The sequence below is a fragment of the Carettochelys insculpta genome, chromosome 1 (assembly GCF_033958435.1).
Source record: "Carettochelys insculpta isolate YL-2023 chromosome 1, ASM3395843v1, whole genome shotgun sequence".
In the NCBI taxonomy this organism is placed as follows: Eukaryota; Metazoa; Chordata; order Testudines; family Carettochelyidae; genus Carettochelys; species Carettochelys insculpta.
In genome coordinates, this window is record NC_134137.1 from 154,945,486 (window position 1) to 154,964,858 (window position 19,373).

The 19,373-nt window shown below is 40.4% G+C and overlaps 1 protein-coding gene across 1 annotated transcript in view; it reads left to right on the forward strand.

Moving 5' to 3' along the window:
- SMS (spermine synthase) overlaps positions 1-18,507 on the forward strand; it is a 95,693-nt gene extending 77,186 nt beyond the window's left edge. Inside the window, exons 10-11 of the mRNA XM_074994245.1 lie at positions 12,877-12,992; positions 15,736-18,507. Coding sequence (XP_074850346.1) covers positions 12,877-12,992; positions 15,736-15,778 — 159 coding nt within the window. The 3' untranslated portion in view covers positions 15,779-18,507. The remainder of the gene's footprint in view (positions 1-12,876; positions 12,993-15,735) is intronic.
- Positions 18,508-19,373: the final 866 nt, after the last annotated feature.

Consider the following 19,373-nt stretch of genomic DNA (forward strand, 5'->3'; position numbering starts at 1 on the left):
TATTGGCCTCTCCTGTAATGAGCAGATGCATCTCAGGCGAAATCAGGGTGTTGGAGATCTCCTACTTAGTAGCTCTTTTTATTCTGCTCCATGTGTAATCTGCTGTGGTTTATGCTATAGTTCTTACATTAGAACACTAGCTGTAGAGGTCACCAGGCATTCAGTGCAATCAGCCTTTCAAATTGGAAATCTGTCCAATGAAGGGCTGTTGGGGAAGAATGTTGGTTCTTACCAGTGTCTTCAAAATTTCTCCAACTGTGCAGGTTCATTTACAAAACCTAGCTTTCCACCTTTGGTTGTGACTCTCAATGGCTAGTTTGTGTTACAAACACGATTACTTTTTAGCAATGATGTACATATTTCACTATGCTCAAGTTTATCTCTTTAGTATTTTAATACTTTAAATAAATATTATACTTGTGGTGGATTGATTTTTAAATCACCAAGCTGGAAACATTAATTTAAATAATCACTGATTCTTAATTTTCTTCTGCATGTGTACCTTTTTATTTATTTTTGTCAGAGAGGTTGTGTCTTATTACAGAGTAATCATTAAAACGTGGAATTGTAACCTCGTATACTCTTCATGCTAAATTCAATACAATATACAGTAAACTCTTTCATATCAAGCAGCTCTGGGACCAGGAGGTTGCCGGGTGTTCATATATTCGGGATGATAGATGGGTATACCTAGCAATGCACAACCCTAAAGAAACACAAGATTAGATATTAGGAAACAAATAAAATGTCTGCAGAGCACTTTACTTAATTTACCAACAGCAGTAGCATTGTACATTGTAAACTTACACTGTGTTTGCTGTATTTATTTGCGTGTACTTTCACTGTACTGTACTGTACTTACGGAAATTGTAACTAAAATTTACTTATGGTTAAAATGCTGGTTATTTGAGAGTTCTGGATGATGGAATGCCAGATATGAAAGAGTTTACTGTATCCACTTGGTTGGCAGAAAGTATCTGTATGTGTTAATTTAAGCAATTACATAACAACACATGTTTAGTAAGATTATGAACTGTTACATTTTTTGTGTTAGAAAATGGTGAATTATATTTCTAGTTAACTAGAATAATTTTTTATTGGGGATTTGTATTTAAACTGAACTTGTATGGAAATTGGCATTCAATTAAAAAGACATGATACAGTATTTAAAATGTTTGCTATATGGAAGGAGTACTTGGTTTGTTGTGAAATCATAGTTTGCAAGTTGTTTTCCCCTTTCTGTTTTTTTTCTTAATATTTGTGGGGGGAGTAACATGGTGAAAAATCACTGATCCTGCAAATTGGTCTCATGGTACTGTTTCTAAATAAATAACTTATGTCACAAATCCATCAAAACTTCAGTGGCACAGCAACAGCTTTGCTTCTGCATAACTGTGTCAAACACTCCTTGTGAACTGGAGGGCCCAAAATTAATGGGACTGTAGGTCAATGTTCCCTTTAATCTTGTCCACCCAAGAAAAGTTTTAAACTTTTTTTCTGTGCACTGAGCCGTGTGAATATGCACCCCCAGTAGGAGCAAGACCTAGCTGAGGGTGCTCTGCTAAACAGCTGGGTGGCATTTGAATCTCTGCTGAGCAGCTGCACAAGTGCAGCTTACAGGGAACACTGGTGGACTGGTTAGGAGTTTGTCCCTCGGTGTTCTTCATGAAAGCTGTGAAATAGGTGAAGCCATTCATCTCTCAGGTGTTCATTGCCAACTGGAGTTGAAAGACTCCAAAATACTCACTGAAACCTATTGGAGGCTTTTATTGATTTCAGGGGGCTTTGGATCCCATTCTTGCAGAGAAGAATTGTCCAGGTAAGATACACATCTTGGAAGTTGGGCACAATTATGGCAGTAACATGGAGCAAGATTTCACGTATATTTAGATTTTCAGAAAGCCTTTAAACAAGGTCCCTCCCCAAGGGCTCTTGAGTAGGGTGGGCTGTCATGGGATAGGAGGGAGAGTCCTCTTGTGGACTGATGGTTGGCTGGGATGGGAAGCAAGGGATTGGAGTCACAGTTTTCCATCTAAGCTGCACAGTTCTCATTAAGACCATACAGGGGCTCAGGGCTGCTGTGGGGAGAAATGCATCTCCTTAAGTCCTGAAGCTGGTGGGGAGGAGCCTTTCCCTGAGTGCCTGAGCCTCCAGTCCCCCACTGTATAATCTCCCCTCACCCCTGTGCACCTGCCAGTACCCCAGTGCAGAGCCTGTGTCCCCTCCTGCGTCCCATTCTGCAGTTCAGAATATTTACTCTCTCCTGTACCCTAGACCCCTAATTTGAGCCCCTTCCCAAACCTGGAACCACCTTTCTGCACTCTAAACCCTTTATGTTCAACCGCACCTCAAAACCTGCATCCCCAGCCAGAGCTGTTACACGAGAACCCTCTGTCCTAGATCCAAGCCCCTCAGTCCCAGTCCCACCCTCGAGTCTGCACCCGCAGCCAGAGCCCTCCCATCCTGGGCCCCAGCCCTCTGATCCAGGCCTGAGCCTGCTTCCACACTCCGAATCCCTTGGCCTCAGCCCATGATGTGAATTTTGTATGTGCACCAATCTGAAGGTGGTGCGTCACATGTCACTTGCATATTGGTGCACATAAGAAGACACATTCTGCTCAGGAGTAGGGAAAGGTGAATGGTCATTTTTCAGAGTGGAGTAAGGTGGACATAGTGTTCCCTGGACACCTGTGCTGGGACTGGTCCTGTTCAGCATCTTCATGGATGACCAGGAGAGAGCGTGAGGTGGCAGAGTTTACCGGTGAGATGGCAGAGTTTACCGGTAAGGCAAGGCTGCCAGGGTGGTGGAGTCTCAGGCAGACTGTGGAGAGCTGCAGGGGGCTCTCATGGGGTATGTGACTGAACAATGGAACAACAGATAAAATTTAGCGTTTTTGCAAAGTAAGGCACATTGGAAAACATCATCCCCACTATAAATATAGGATGATAGGGTCACTCAGGAAGGAGATCTCGAAGTCACTGTGGGAAACCGTGTGGGGATATCTGCGTGGCGTGGTTCGGCAGTCTAAAAAATGAACAAAATGTCAGGAATCATTGGGAGGGGGATGGATGTTAAGACAGAAAACAGTAACAGAGAGGTAGCCGTGTTAGTCTGTACTCCAACAAAACAAAGCAGCGGCAATGTAGCACTTTAAAGACTAACAAAACGATTTTGGTGATTGAGCTTTCATGGGACAGACCCCCTTTGATTAGAATCTGATTAAAGTGAGAAATTTGTGAGATTTTGTCAGTCTGTATTCGGAATGAGATTGATCTGAAGAAGTTGGTCGGTCACACAAAAGCTCATCACCAAATAAATCATTTTATTAGTTTTTAAAGACAGAAAATGTCACCTCTCTCTCAATCCATGGTTCACCCACATCTTGAATACATTATGGAGAGGGCAGGTGATTGGAGGACAACAAGAAAAACTGTGGGTTGTGGAATGGCTTCCATATGAGAAGAGAGTGGTAAGACTGGGATTTGGATCTTAGAAAAGAGGCAACAGGAAGGGTGGGGGCGGGGGGATATAGGTGTGTGGAGAAGGTAAATGGGAAGTATTACTTGCTCCTCGTAGCACAGGAACTGGGTTTCACCAAATGAAATTGATAAGCAGCAGGTTTGAAGCAAACAAAAGAGTGTGTTTTCACACAACACGCAATCCACATGTGGAGTTTCTTGCCAGGGGATGTTGTGAGGGCCAGAACTATAGCAGGGTTCAGACAAGAGGTCAGTTCATGGAGGACAGGTCTGTCAATGTCTGTTAGCCAGGATGGACAGAGATGGTCTGTCTGCCAGAAGCTGGAAATGGTGATGGAGGATGGTTCACTTGGGGATTACCTGTTCTGTTCATTCTCTGTGGGGCACCTGGGATTGGCCACTGCCAGAAGACGGGATTCAGGGCTGGATGGGCCTTTGATGTGACCCAGTTTGATTGTTCTTGTGTTCTTTGTCTGCCTTCTTTTCTCTTCTCTGGCAAAATTTGCACATTATAATTCTCCACGGAAATTGCATAATAGTGAGTGATTTTAAGCTTAAGTGGCTTAAGTGTTTTCATTATTCTTTTAAACTAAGTTGGTTTTGGTTTGGACTTTTTCTAGGTTTGACTGGAGGCTCTATTGTATCAAATACACTATGAAGAGAGTAGAAATTAGATTGTATCTTACATTTTTAATAGGCTGATTTACATAGTTATACTCTCCTTTCAAGTTTCTCAGGTTGTGGTTTCCAGATTCTTCTTTACATGCATTTCATTCCACAGTTTGATCATAACTTAGACCTTCAGAGGCAGAACTCAGCACTTGAGAGAATCTGTGCAGTATGATATCATACCACTAGGTGGAGACTGATGACTGAGGTTGGCCAGATCTTCTTAGCACACAGGAGTCCATCGAAAGATTTTGTAATAGAGAATGTTGAGAATTTCTTTTGCATTAATAAGAGTGCTAGAACAGACTAGTCTAGTGACAACATTTATCATATTACAGGTAGTTATGGAAGACATTTTGACAACAAAGTTAGGTTTTTTTTAACGTGGCTAATAGTTATGGTAGTATAGTAGTAACCTTGGGGCTTTTAAATCTCCAAATATGCTCGACAATGTGTAGAGCACATGAAAACTGTTCACTTTCCCTCAGTTGGTCAGCTTGCACTCTTTGCTCTTACAATCTCACTATTCAGTAGTTCCTCAAACATCCATCGTTTTACAGCTTTCACAGAACAATGCAAAAAAGCAAGCCAGCAACTTCCCCCCAGCATGATGTCAGTTTGGAAGAGACCTTTTCAGTCATTTATGGATCATAAGCAAAAAAGGCCTGAAGACTTACTACTGAGTGTCGTCTCATTGATTTAAATAGGACTGCATAGGACTTAAAGGGCTAGGGTAGGGGTCTGCAACCTGCAGTTCTTTAAAGACTTTTGTGGCTCCAGGCCCTATAATTGCAAAGTTAAAAACAAAACAAAACAAAACAAAAAACATCTTGAATATTTTTGATAAATGGTGAATGTCTAAAAGCCCAACAATGAACTCATGTCAAAATAGCAAATAATGTGTGAGCTCGAAATGTTGGATAACTCCTCCTTTAATATGTGTAGTGCATTGTGGGATATGATACTGTAACTGTATTTTGATCGTGTAGCTAATAAAGTCTTAGCTTGAAAAGGAAAAGGAGGCTTGTTGCATTCCTGCTGTGAAGAGCAACACACATTTTAAGAAAGAAAACTGAACTTAAACGTAATTAAGATTAGCAAAATTAAAGTGGGTTCAGGAGCGAAAGTCAGGAAGATAGTGATACAAACACACAAAGTGTAAAGAAATAAAGTATGTGAAATTTATGAACGTGCTGCAGTAAACGTATCACATTGCCAATCATTGTGTGTGTGCTATTCCTAAAATAGGGGTTACAAAAAGTATGGTTTGATGTTATTTATTAAGGACCATCTCGTATTCACATGCATTGCAGCTCTTGAATTGAGTTTTTACCAAATTTGAAAATAAGGGGCTGTTCTTGCTATTCTTGTTGCTGATCCCTGGGTCAGAGTCATTGTTCCCTTTCTCTCTGCAGCAGAGAATTGATTTGCTAACTGCTACATGGTGAACGTTTGATCCTATGAGATGCAGAGTACCCTCCTCCCTTATTGGAGCCAGCGGGAGTTGATGGTGCCCTGGCACTTGATGGATAGAGCCTTGAGTAAGTGACCAGTGTTAGAAGTTGGAGTCTTCTGCCTGAATTCCATATAGTCATTCTTTCTAGACCTTACTATTTGCAGTGCTTGTCAGGCTGTTTGTGCCTGGTTTGCAGACTGTGTGTGATTTCCAAAGGGTTCTGCATCTCTACATATTATAAGGATTTGCAAATGAAAACCACTGGCCTAAGTGGCATGGGAGCATAAGTTTCACTCCTAAATCACTTAAGCAAAATCCCTCACCAAGTTGTCCTAACTGCTTCAGAGCCACCTTTTCCATATACTCTTCAAACCTGTTGGAAGCTCTCTGGCAGCTGATGAATGATGGCTGATTTATTATCAGGCATCTGTTGCTCTGTATAACCCAAGCATTTTTACTGATAGCCACTATTCTGGATGCCAGATACTTGCTCTGCCAATCTAACCTTCTCAGCCAATATCCGTCATCTTGAGCCTATTTGTGAAAGAGAGCTTTAAAAATATGTTGATACAGAAACTGCACTTCCTTGTCTGGGTCATCTTTCCTGTCCAGATAAAAATGTTCTCAGAATGTTTATGGTGGGGTTTTTTTGCATGCCACTAACTACTGTCATGAAGATCAGATTTCTTCCCCCACTCCACCATCAGTCATGCTGCTCTTTCCCAACTATTCTCTAATATAATAGATGTCTGCCACATAGATTCTTCAGACCTTTTGGGCCATTGCCTCATACCTGCTCTCTTCTTTTGCCATTTTTATGTAAATGGAAACGTGTATGTGTGTGTGTGAGAGAGAGAGAGATTTTGTAATGGTTTGTTGTTTCAAATTCTTCTGACCAAAACAATACCTATGTGTGTTACCTCCCACATATGGATAGAGAGCATGCATCTCAAGAACCTCCCGTTATAGGTATTTCTTTGTTATCCCGAATTCATAGAATGCTGCTGAGTACTGCTTTGAACCCATCCAGCTCCATTCTCTTTTTGCTAACTGCCCCCATCTCTTGCCACACACATACACTTAGCCAAAATGATTTTCTGTCTTGTCATAGAATAGAAATCTTCTGGCCCGTAATCATGTTGCAATAAAAGGGAAAGGGAATGTTGACTAAATTCAACCGCTTTCTTTGTCCTAGTCCCATAGAAGAAAAGAGCTATTGCTATTATCCTTCCTTTTTCCTTCTGGAGGAAAGCTGGCTAGCGCTGAAAGCATGGTGTGGGTGTGTGCACGCATGTGGCAGAGGAAAGAGAAAATGTCACCGGGGACAGATATATCTTAAAATATGAGATGGGAAATTATTTACGCTAATATTGTGTCTGTGGTAAGGATTTAATTGGAGATGGTGGAAAGGGATTTAATTAGAAAATATGGTGATTTGAGTAGCTTTTCTAGGAGGCAGAAGGGAATATGCTATGTGCTATAAGAAAGGGACAAACTTTTAATGAAGAGTTTCGACCCTTTCTGTATTTAGTATTCATACTGCAGTAGTGTTTCAAGGACAGCCTAGCTGGATCTTCCTTGCACTTATTATAAAGGATAGCCTCTGACCCAAAGAACTTAGTCTGTAAAAAGATGAGATGGCTTACAGGATAAAAGCACGAGCAATGAATGGTGTAAGTATTCTAGTCCAGGTTAAAATGCAAAGGGTGTTTAAATCTTACGGTAGAGAAACATGCAGCCTTTTTACAACCCAAATAAGCTTACTTAAAATTCTCCATGTCTAATATGCTTGAGAGCTGCAAATTATTTTAGCTGCTCAGCTTTGTGTCTTTCTGAACAGGAATCTCATTATGGCATGTATAAAGAGAGAACAAAAAACAAAATAAATTGAGAAGACTTTCCCCCAACTGCTATATTACAAAATAAAAAAGACTTCTCCACCTCTATGGAGGGAAAATTTCTGCTGACTAACAAGTTAAAAATAGGGATCTGATTCTGACCTCATGTATCACCGTATAAAAGATGAGTGATTCCATTAGTCAGTCTGTTTAAACTACGTTAAAATACATCAAAGTGAGATAGACTCACGCTTCTGTACTAATATTGTTCATTAGTGGATATCAAATGGCTACACAAAAGAAAAATATTATTGCTGCACTTCTGAATCTCATTATTTTTAACTATTTTCCCTGTGTGAAGGTAGTTATTTGTGTGGTATGGGTTCTTGTCTGAATAATTTCAGAGGTAAAAGAACATCTCCTAAATTGGCACCATGACTGCAACCTAGAAGTAATCTAAGGTGAAATATTTTTCTGACTTGGATTAAACCATTCTAGTTGCCTGTTAACTACTAATGATGTGGCAGGGTGGGAGGGAAATGTTTTGGTATAATTTGATTATGGGAATAACCATACCTAAATTTTCTAGTTAGTGGGTTTTTTTTTTTTGGCTTGTTTAGATAAAAGTAGACAACTACTTTGAAACAAAAACAATATAAAACTTACATTTCTATGGCTATGTCTACACTAGCCCCTGCCTTTCGAAAGGGGGATGCTAATGAGACACTTTGGCAGATGCTAATGAGGCACTGCCATGAATATGCAGTGCCTCATTTGCATAATGCCGGCCACAGCGATTCGAAAGTGCCACTTTTGAATCATGCAGCACCCGTGTAGACGGGGGCCTTTCAAAAGGACCCCTCAGCCTTCGAAAGCCCCTTATTCCTATTTGGTTTTAAGAATAAGGGGCTTTTGAAGACTGGGGGGTCCTTTCGAAAGACCCCTGTCTACATGGGCAGCACGCTATTTGAAAGTGGCACTTTCGAATCTCTGTAGCCGATATTGTGCTAATGAGGCATTGCATATTCATGGAAGCACCTCATTAGCATCTGCCAAAGTGTCTCATTAGCATCCCCCTTTCAAAAGGTGGGGGCTAGTGTAGACATAGCCTATATGTCATTTCAAAGAGGGTATTAAAATACTGTAAAATCAAATGTCTGACCACCCTTATGTAAGCAAGCCTTGTTTTGAAGGGTGGGAGTTTGTGGCATTGACAAAATGTAGAAATCACACACTAAAGTGTTTTGTTCTTGCCTTTAATTCTGCAATTTGTTTTCCACATTGACTGTAGTGATACCTCTGTCATACGAAGACAGGAGAAGGGGTAGGATACTAAGATGACAGTTTGAGAAACTAGTCATATATTTGTGTCATTGTGTGCCTTATTGGTCTCACCATTAAACTTCCTCCATAATGGTGGTATGTTCCATAAATTACCAAGCATTAGTTTCTATTTGTGAATCTTAAATTACATACACAAGCTGTTTTGGTAGTCTCATTCAGTTTCATGTCAAAACAAAATTATATGGTTGGTAAAGGACAGCTGAACCAAATAACCACTGCAGTCCTATGGATAATAGTAGGTTGCTAAATGAGTGCTACAGTACTTCAGTGTAGTGCTTTATACAGTTGTGCTAAGTTGAAGTGTTCAACTGTTACTGTCTATAAATCTCTTATTTTCCATTTCCTGGTACCTATGGTATTTGTAAATCTGTTCAGAAATAAGTATGAAACTATGCAGTGTGAAGTGTGCTATCTTGAACCATGTAAGCAAGAGTGCATTTGTAAATGAAATATTTCAGTTTTAACGAACACTGTTTTTACCAAATTCTCTTTGGCATTTTAGCAAATTGAGAGTGAGCATCTCAAAGGTTAAAGAGGATGTTTAAAAGTACTTTGTAATACAGAAAGCTTTTCCCATTCACAAAACTAAAGTGTACGGTAATGCAAAAAGTCAAAGTGCATTACAGTAAAAGTGGGATGACATTTTTCCATATCTCTCTTACAAACTTTTCAGCGTACTTTCTTCACACACCATAGTGGAGAGGATTCTTGTAATATAGGAAGCAAAGAAAGAAAGAGAGTTTTGAAAGAAACTACTTTACTATGCTAGATTAAATATAGGCTCTGTTTTGGTTCAGTCTGTTTTCATTACGTGTGTGTTGTTCAGACTGATTTTTTTTGTATCTATGTCCAAAATTAAGCTTATCTTAAAAGTTAGGCTATTTAAAAAAAATTCAAAGTTGTGTTGGAAGAAGCAACATGGTAGTAAAGTGCTCCTTGGTAACTTAAGTAAATATCTGTTCTCAAAGAACAAAACGTTGTAATGCTTTAGCAAAATATATGAATGTGAAAGATTATTTGAATTTGCTATATCTCTATATTTGAAGGTGCTGTGTTAATTCTGTGTGTTTTATCATTAAAGTTATTAAAAGAGCTTGTTTATTGTCTGAGAGCCTCATAAAGGGTGACATTTAAGTCTTTAGACTGAGCCCCAGCTTTATGTAGTAGTGATAATATTGCTGTTAGTCTTTCAAGTCTGGTACAAATCATACAAATAATGGTGGGGGAAGGGAGCGGGAGAGGAGAGACCTTGTTTAATTTTTTAAAAAATCTCTCTATTCTGAAAACTCCAAACATTTCTCAAGGCAGGTGAAAAAACTTTCTTGCTGAACTGGAGTTTACGTTAGGTTTTTCTGCCTTTGACCTTTTTTCATGCACATTTAAGACTTTTAAAGGTCAAAAGCAATTCATCTTCTACAGATATAATGGGTAGCTTTTGGGGTCTATAAGAAGATCAGATGGTTCTGATTGCTGAACTATCCAATTTTTTTTTAATTAGTCTTAGTTCAAGTCTTTAAACAGACACTTGAGCTGCATTCTGGTGCTCTATTGTGGTCTACAATACAGAGTGAAAATGCTAAGGCTTAGCTCTTCTCGTGAACATGTTTTTTTAGGGACTTTTACTCAAACACTGCTTTGGTTTTTTTGCCTACTATGATAAATGTGACATACCTAGTGGAAATTATAAAATGGGAGAAATGCTACTGAAAAAAGGATTGAAGATCTGTTAGTTCATGTTTCTGCTTCTAGTGACTGGCAGTCAGCAAAATATAAGCTCGGTTTCTCCTGCATAAAGTTAAACAGTATTGCCTTTTGTTTACGTTTAACTAACTTTTCTCTGTTTAAATGGAGTGTTGGCCTTTCTAGTCCTGATATATATAGTTGATATCCACATCTACTCACCTGTGTGGTCTTGGGGCACTACAGCGGCCTCCTCCTTCGCCAGCAACGTAGTTTTCAATATGTGCTGTGCCATCACAGTGTAGTTTTTTGTAATTGATCATAGTCATAGGCAATGTCTCCTACTCAGAAAACAGAAGTTGAAGTGATCTAGCTACCAGAGACCATACAGTGGTGATGTGTTTCTCTTCTGCTCCATTTATAGTATTGTTGTTTTGCCACCATTTGTGACTGTGAATAAGAAACTCCTGAAGAGTGGTCAAGTAAGTTATTAGCCAGCATATCTCCCAGGTTCAACAGTCATAGTTTTAAAATCCACTTCCATATTCCTCAGTTATTTCCTTTGGGTTTTTGAGAACTTATCTAGCATAACTTCTTTTTTATAAGTGCAGCATGGGACAGTAATAGCAGGCCATAGCTGGCCAAGGGTATAAAAACACGAGGGAAAAGCAGACGTTCAGAACTCGATGGGAAATAGTTCCTGTTAAGCTGTAGTGCAGGAGCGGGGAACCTACAGCCTGGGAGCCAGATCTGGCCCATGGCATGCTTTGATCTAGCCCACTAGGCTTCTTAGTGTCTCAACAGATGATGTCTAAAGGAATGTGTATTTTCTTCGAGTTAAGAATATTTTTTTGAAGCAGATGCTCTGGACAATGTTAACGTAAGAGCCCAGACATTAAGTGAGAAAGTAAAGGGCATGTTTCCGAGTGTGGAATAACTAAACTACTACTTGGACATACGAAAAGAACGCATAGATTTTTTGTTGTAGACCATTTTCTTAGATGTTCCTTTAAAGCAGAATATATGCATGTTGTGGAGGAAGCTATTGGTGGTTTGGGACAGTAGAAATCCTGAATTAATTCCTCAGCTGATTTTTCTTTTGACAGGAATGCGCTGAATAGGATTCCGGAAAATCTTTTGGCAAAATTCCAGCACAATGAAATTGGAATGCAGATATCCTCCTTTCTGATGGTGTCTCTGGGGCAGGGGGGCGGCTAGTAAACTATTTTTGCAGCCAGTAAACTATCCTTGTCATTTGACATCTCTGTGTGAGTAACATGGATAAAAAACTTGACTTTTCAGTTTTTCAAGTTAGTTTTCTAAACAGGTTAACAGTAGACCCCCCCAACATACATGGTTTCACGTTAAGCTTTCCTTACATGAATATAAGTCAACACTGAGTGGAGGGAGCCAGGAAACTGACCAGCACTGCACTGGTTTGTTTCCTGGCTCCCCTCTGCTTGTAGAGTGCTGTGCAATTTCCCAGCTCCTCCCAACTTGCGCAAAATTTGAGTTACAAATGGTTGCCCAGGAATGCAGCCTACGCATAACTCGGGGGTCTACTGTGTACTCCAGTAACTTGCTTGCTGGGGTGTGGGGAGTGGTTGTTGGTTACTTGGAATGGAAGAATGTGATTTTTAGTTTCTCCTGTGCAGGTGGTGGTGTCTTGGCAACACTCTTAAAAGGGAAAATAATAGCAGCTCATTTAGATTTTTTTACTTTCTTTTGATCTACAAGTAAGTGCTTATTTTCTTGGAGGGGAGAAAACCCCTGTTGGTTGCTTAGATACAGATAAACATATTTTTTGTGTAGCACCTGCATTTCAGTAGCATGACACAAAGGACCTAAAGGTAAGACAGGTATTACTCTACTGAATCTGTTTCATCATACTGTTCTGTGGATAAGTAGATGAACCTGCTAAATGCAGATTGACTCATACAACATAGTGTGGTTAAGATTTTAATTAAGGGAAAAAAACGTGACTTACAATGGCGTCTGCTAATGTATGGAAGCAATCTTAAAGAAAACGATTATGAAGTGTATGCTGATCACATAAATAACATTAATGTCTGCCCTAATTGGAAGCAGTGATGCAGTGAATGCGCCTGCTAATGAGAAGGGAGTCAGACAGTCCTCTAGTATTTACAAATAAATTTTAAATTGTGATTGGATAGGTGTCTTTACATGGAAGGATAAGTGAGATGGAAAAACAAGCTGTTCATTATTCATATTGCATTCAGCATTGGAAGTGCTATATGTTGAGAAAATCTCAAAGATGTCTTGGTAGCACATAACTGCTTAGAATTAATTTATACATGTATTTGTCCCTATGCAGCTGTAATTTTTCTTTATCTCATTGTAACTAGGACTTGATTTTTGTTTGTTTTTTTTGTTTTGCCCTCCTCTTAGGGGAACTGTGTCAATCTGACTGAAGCCTTGACCCTCTATGAAGAACAGCTCAGCAGGCTTTATTGCCCTGTGGAGTTCTCAAAGGAAACTGTATGTGTGCCCTCATACATGGAATTGTATCCTTGACAGATATGAAGGGTTGAGCCTGCATGATTAATAATCAAACAAGTCCAGTTTATGAGGCTGGAGTGACCTGACTAGTTCTTTCCCTTAAATGAACAAGCCAATAGTTTAAAAGGGCTAATCTGAGCATGTTTTGTGATTTCTAAACAGAAAATGGACTTCCATAATTGTGGTTTTGGGGGAGGGGGGAGATAAGAAGTTTAAGAGTTCCATGAACTCACATTTCCCTTTTAGGCTACGTCTACACGTGAACGCTACATCGAAATAGCTTATTTCGATGTAGTGACATTGAAATAGGCTATTTCAATGAATAACGTCTACACGTCCTCCAGGGCTGGCAACGTCGACGTTCAACATCAACGTTGCGCAGCACCACATCGAAATAGGCGCTGCGAGGGAACGTCTACACGCCACAGTAGCACACATCGAAATAAGGGTGCCAGGCACAGCTGCAGACAGGGTCACAGGGCGGACTCAACAGCAAGCCGCTCCCTTAAAGGGCCCCTCCCAGACACAGTTGCACTAAACAACACAAGATCCACAAAGCCGACAACTGGTTGCAGACCCTGTGCATGCAGCATGGATCCCCAGCTGCAGCAGCAGCAGCCAGAAGCCCTGGGCTAAGGGCTGCTGCCCACGGTGACCATAGAGCCCCGCAGGGGCTAGAGAGAGAGCATCTCTCAACCCCTCAGCTGATGGCCGCCATGGAGGACCCCACAATTTCGATGTTGCGGGATGCACAACGACTACACGTTCCCTACTTCGACGTTGAACATCGAAGTAGAGCGCTATTCCTATCCCCTCATGGGGTTAGCGGCTTTGACGTCTCGCCGCTTAACGTCGATGTTAACATCGAAATAGCACCCAACACGTGTAGCCGTGATGGACGCTATTTCGAAGTTAGTGCCGCTACTTCGAAGTAGCGTGCACGTGTGGACACAGCTTTAATGTCCCTGTGAGAGGTGACCAGCACTTTTCAAAATTGAGGTACTTGTTCCATAACTGTTCTATAACGTTGTCAGAGATGGTGTATTACCTCAGAAACCAAGGGGAATGATAAAGCATCAGAGAGTGAGTACCTCAGCCAGAGTTTTCAAAGCCCAGGACAGGCTTCTCCTCCATTTCCTCAAAGTCTCATCCCTTCAGGTTGTCTCTGTCCCTCCACCTTGATGATTACATTTCCCTTCCTTGGTCTAAATAGAAATAGAGGAAGGAGGGCCTGAAAATCTTTCCTTTTGAGTCATCAAAAGGTTTCCCAGCCTTCAGCTCTGTACAGGCATCTTACCTTGATTATTGAAGCTCCTCTTTCATAATCTCCCAAAGGACCGGACACATTCCCAGGTCAATTTATAACTCAGATCTTGCCCCAAAAGGCAGGCTGTTCACAATAAAGATCCTTCAGCGGTATTGAGCTAGGCTAAAGAGAAAAAATTCAGGGCCTCTTTTATATCTGAGGTGAGGGGTCAGCAGCCCTCGACATGCATGCCAAGAGTGTGGTGCAGGCCAGTTTCCATCAGCAAGCAAGGTGGGAGCTCAGCCCCACTCCTCCTTCCCCTGTCTGTCTCCTAGGACTGGAAAGGACCTTTAGAGGTCATTGGGTCCAGTCCCGTGCACTCACAGCAGGACCTATCCCCATCCCTGACAGATTTTTTTTCATCTAGTTGCCACAGGTCCCTAAATGGCCCCCTCAAGGACTGAACTCTCAATGCTGGGTTTAGGAGGCCAATGTTCAAAACACTGAGCTGTTGCTCCCCACCTTCCCCATGCTGCTAGAAGCTTGCTCGAAGCCATGCCACTTGTGAATTAACAAAAGACCAGCTAATCCTACCAACCCCACCCCCCCCGCCTCCAAGGGTAAAGCTCTGCAGCTTAATTCATTTAATTCATTTTAGTGCCTTTAAAAAGTGTCACCTGGCACTTGGACCATACATAGAGATCAAAAGGTCAAATATCAGCACTGCGCCTCGGAAAGGTTGCTGACACCTGTCCTAGGCCATGTGGAGGGACTCCCATGATTCCTACTGTGGAAAAGTACAGCTACAAAGTGGAGTTTGTCACATGAGCAGATCATAATCCATGCATGACTCAGTCCTTTTTAGGCAGAAGCCATCGATTCTATGCTGATCTGAACGTTCACCGAAAAGTCCACCAGATGTGCACTGGCACCACCCAAGGAAGGTACATTGTGTCAGTCAAGTACTTCCATTCTCTTAAGCTAATAGCCCTTTACAGTAGACTGGCCAAGCCTCCTATTGATGTCTCCCAGAAGGAAACATCTGAAATACAAGCACATAGCCAATTATTATACTTCAAATACAAAGATGACACATGCACGTGAAGTGTGTAAACAGAATCAACGAATCATAATCGTAAGCTTCTCAGGGCCATCTCAGCTTGGCCCACTTTGTGAGAGATTTGGTGCATTCCAGTAATCCAATTCCAATAAGTTACAGCAATGATCTGTAGAGGCATACTATAATCCAGCAACATCACCGCACTAAATTAAAAAACACAAATGAGAGGCCAAAGGAAGGTACTCTGCCAAAATATCTTGTAACCCTAAGGGTCAAGGGGGTTCTACTTCCTGGGTTCCAGAGAAATGGTAGGGATGTTACCCATCACGTCTTCCTGAGCTATAATAATCAGGCGTTGTGCGGAGATTTATTTCACTTTTAGAACTAAAGTGCTGCTTTGACAATACACTATGCAGTTTTTGTTCCTTGACTGTTTTTCCAGATGGGTGTTCTACACTATTTGGAAGAAGAGAACTGAAGTGTGAAGATCAAGAGATTCCAACTGTGTGCTGCGTGGAGCATATAGGCTTGCCATGTGCTGCGTATCAGCATCTTGAACCTTTAAATTATATGCTGTAGATGATCCTGAAATTTAGTCATGCTCTTGATTGTGAATTCTTTAAATGTTTTTTATTATTTTTAATTTAAAAGCAAATGGAAAAATGTATATTTTGATGAGCTAGGGTGTTATTTTTGAAAGTCAACCTAAAGATGAATTAGCAGCAAAACTGTAGCTGCTGAATGCACTGAACCTTTAGAATGTGACCCTTTTTATTTCTATTTTTTTTGTAGACCTTCTTCACAAACTGATTAAAAAAAACCCATCATTAGCATTTCATTTCTGAGGGTGGTCCGTGATTTTTTTTTTCTCTCTAGATATTAACTCACTTAGATTATTGTTCTTTTAAAAGATGGCAGATTTCTCTTAAGTGAACACAGTGCTTCCATTACACAAAATGTGAAGGGCATATCTCATTTTACGAATATACCCTTTGCCCTTAGTTCTAAATGGAAGGAGTGAATTTGGAGTTTTGTTTATTTACACCTTAATTTCATACATCATCCTGTGTCGTCTCATCAGCAGAGCGCTAACTTGTTGTTGCTTAAAATTACTTAGCCCTGTCACATTTATTACTTTGATTTCAGTCTGGATTAACATTAGGTTACAGAGGCACTTTCAGCCCCATAATTTTGAAAATTAAAGCCTATTTTCATTCCCACCACAATATGACATGTTGAACTATGTAATGAGGCTTCTAATAGGTAGATACCCTTTAGCTTTATGGCGGAATATTATAGCCATAAAACATGAAAGTCACATAAAAGGGAAGATGAGAAAAAGTGATTTAAATCCTTGTGCATATATATTTTATGCATGTTTAGAAAAAAATGTGTCGACTTCACTAGGGTAAACCGATCATATGGATTCAGGTGTTTGCATTGACACTAATTCAGGGTTAGGCCCAAACTTCATATTCACTGGTCAGTCAAAAGTTCAGTGGAAGGAAAATGGCATTATTTTTTGTGGGTTCTCGTGAAAGAAAAAAATTCTTTCCTTCAGTATTTCTGCACATTTTCTGAAATTATATTTTTGTAAAAGCTTGCTGTTTACTGATAGCCAATTTTATTCTCAGCAGAGTGTTAAAAAGATCCACCCTTGGATGAGGCAAAAAGTCTAACTTTTTGGTATGTTTCTCACAGAGAATTAACAATTTACTGTCCCTTAAATATTAAACATCATGGTCCAAAATAAGACTATTATTGAAATAGAGGTTTTCTGTATACTGCAGTTTGAGATAAAGTGGTCCCCTCTGCCCATTTATAACTAATTTCGATTGTTAAAAAAACTAGATTTCTGGTTATTATGTGCTGAAGGAACAGTATGACTAATGTGTTCTATCATGTGTCCAAACTCCTAGTGAACTCTTAGTAGCCCCTGTAGAAATTCCAAAGTGTATTAGAACACTCCCTTTGCTCTTCACTTGGATTATGCTTTTGTATGTATGATTATGCTATTAGAGAGACCTGTTTAACTTGGGAAGCTAAGTGGACTTCTTTGTATTTCCTGTTTAAAATGACTACTTTAAGGGATTGCAAGCAGCGTTACCTGGGGCCAAGCCACTTGATTTACAGTTGGTGGAATCCTATCACTGGTAAGGAACAGAGTCCGCTTGTGGGGTAGTGAAAAGAAGAATCTCCTGGTTCTTGGCAGTGTCCCATCCAGAGCTAGAACATCATGGGGGTCATGCTGCTAGCACCTGGACAACTGTAATTGGGTGTTTGTAGCTGAAGGTTGAAGTCAGTGGGCTCATATGAGGGGTGAAGACTGAAGCCCCAATCCTGCAAACAAACGCATGTTTAACAACATATGCATGAGTACTACCATTGACTTGGGTTGTGATTACTCGTGGAAGTAATGTTAAGTGTATTGGATTCAGAGTTAAAAAGATAGCCCACATCTTGGTGTTTGGAGAGGTTCTAGAAGCACCCACCCAAGCTCTTGTGATTAAAACACGATCTGATACACTTGACAGGTTTGTAGCACCAGGGCTATTGCTGTGTTTGCTCAGCTGCATGGAATTAGAGCAGTTTGAGAGTGGAAGTATGCAGTGAAATTAGTCCCTTGAACATTCAGTGAGACAGAAGAGTGTGAAGTGAGTGGGTATTGGGGAGGTGAGAGGAAGCATTGTTTTGAAAGCAGAGCAGTACATACAACCTTCTCACAGTTTTCCTCTTACACTGATACTGTGAGAAGGTGAGGAGAGGGGAGTGTTACTATTTTGTTTTGCAGTGTTTTTGTGTAGACTTTCTTATCATCATGTAGTGGAAAACAAACTGGCAAACACTGAACACTGCTGTTTTTTCTTTGCGTTACTACTTTTTAAAATGCTGTCATTCATTATTTGTTATTGCTGTAGTATAAACTGAAACAAAACCAGCTTCATATGGTTTCAGACGAAGCTTGCAATAATTGAACACTACATTTAAAGCAAGTTGGGACATGGTTACGAGTGCCTCTCTACACACACAAACAGAAACTGAAAAAAAAATGGTTTTTAGCCTTTGCACTAAATGCTGCTTCCACCAAGAAATGTGATTACATTTTTAAAACATGATTGGTAATAATTTGTGCTGAAAGAAGACTGCTGGCATTGTATCTACTGCACAAGTGCAGTGCACATGTTAAAATAAAGGTACACTCTTGTTATCTGTATGACTGAACTGTTAAATTCACTTCCGGTACTAAAGACCATGCAACAGTCTCATGTGATAATCATCAACACATCACCATTCTTTTCCATTTCCCACCCAATATATTTGATAATAGGACTGTTGAGTTTTGTGTCTTTTTGTTGAGATGTTAAAGGAGCTTTTCCTGCCTCACGTGATCAGTAATTGATGAGATTTTTTACGTTACCTAAGAATGTGTTAGGTACTTTATTGTGACCTATGAAAAAAGAGGTCCCTTTCCTGAACAGCTTATAATAAAATTTCCTGCCTGCCTTGTGATGGGGAAACAAAACAACAAAATGGTTGAAACTGCGGGAGGACGTGGGTTTTAACAATACCACCATATGGTGACTTGGCACACATGTCACTCTTTTAGTTATACATATGTAATGCAAATGCCTGGTAAGAGAAATTGCAAAAGTGAGCATTCAGGAAGTAGATGGTGAATATGTATGCTGGATTGGCAAAATGGCTTTACAAGGGCATTTCATACATGGGGGAGGGGAGGATATAGGGTAAGTTGCAGAGGAAGGAGCATCAGAAGGAAAGGAGGCATTAAGAGTGTCCTAGTTTGTGACACAGAATAGGAGATAAGGGCAGAGTTATTGTGAAGGGCCTTTCAAAAGCGAGAGCAAGTTTGAACCTGCTGGCAGGACAATGAGCTAGCAAGTTTCAAAGAGGGCATTGTTATGGTCAGAGTGCTGGAAGAGGATAGATTTAGAGTCTGTGCTGGGTGGATTTTAATGAGTGGAATCAGGTTAACTGGGGAAAAGGAACAGAGGAATAGCCATGCTAGTCTAAATACTATCGAAGCAAAAAAGCAGTCCAGTAGCACTTTAAAGACTAACA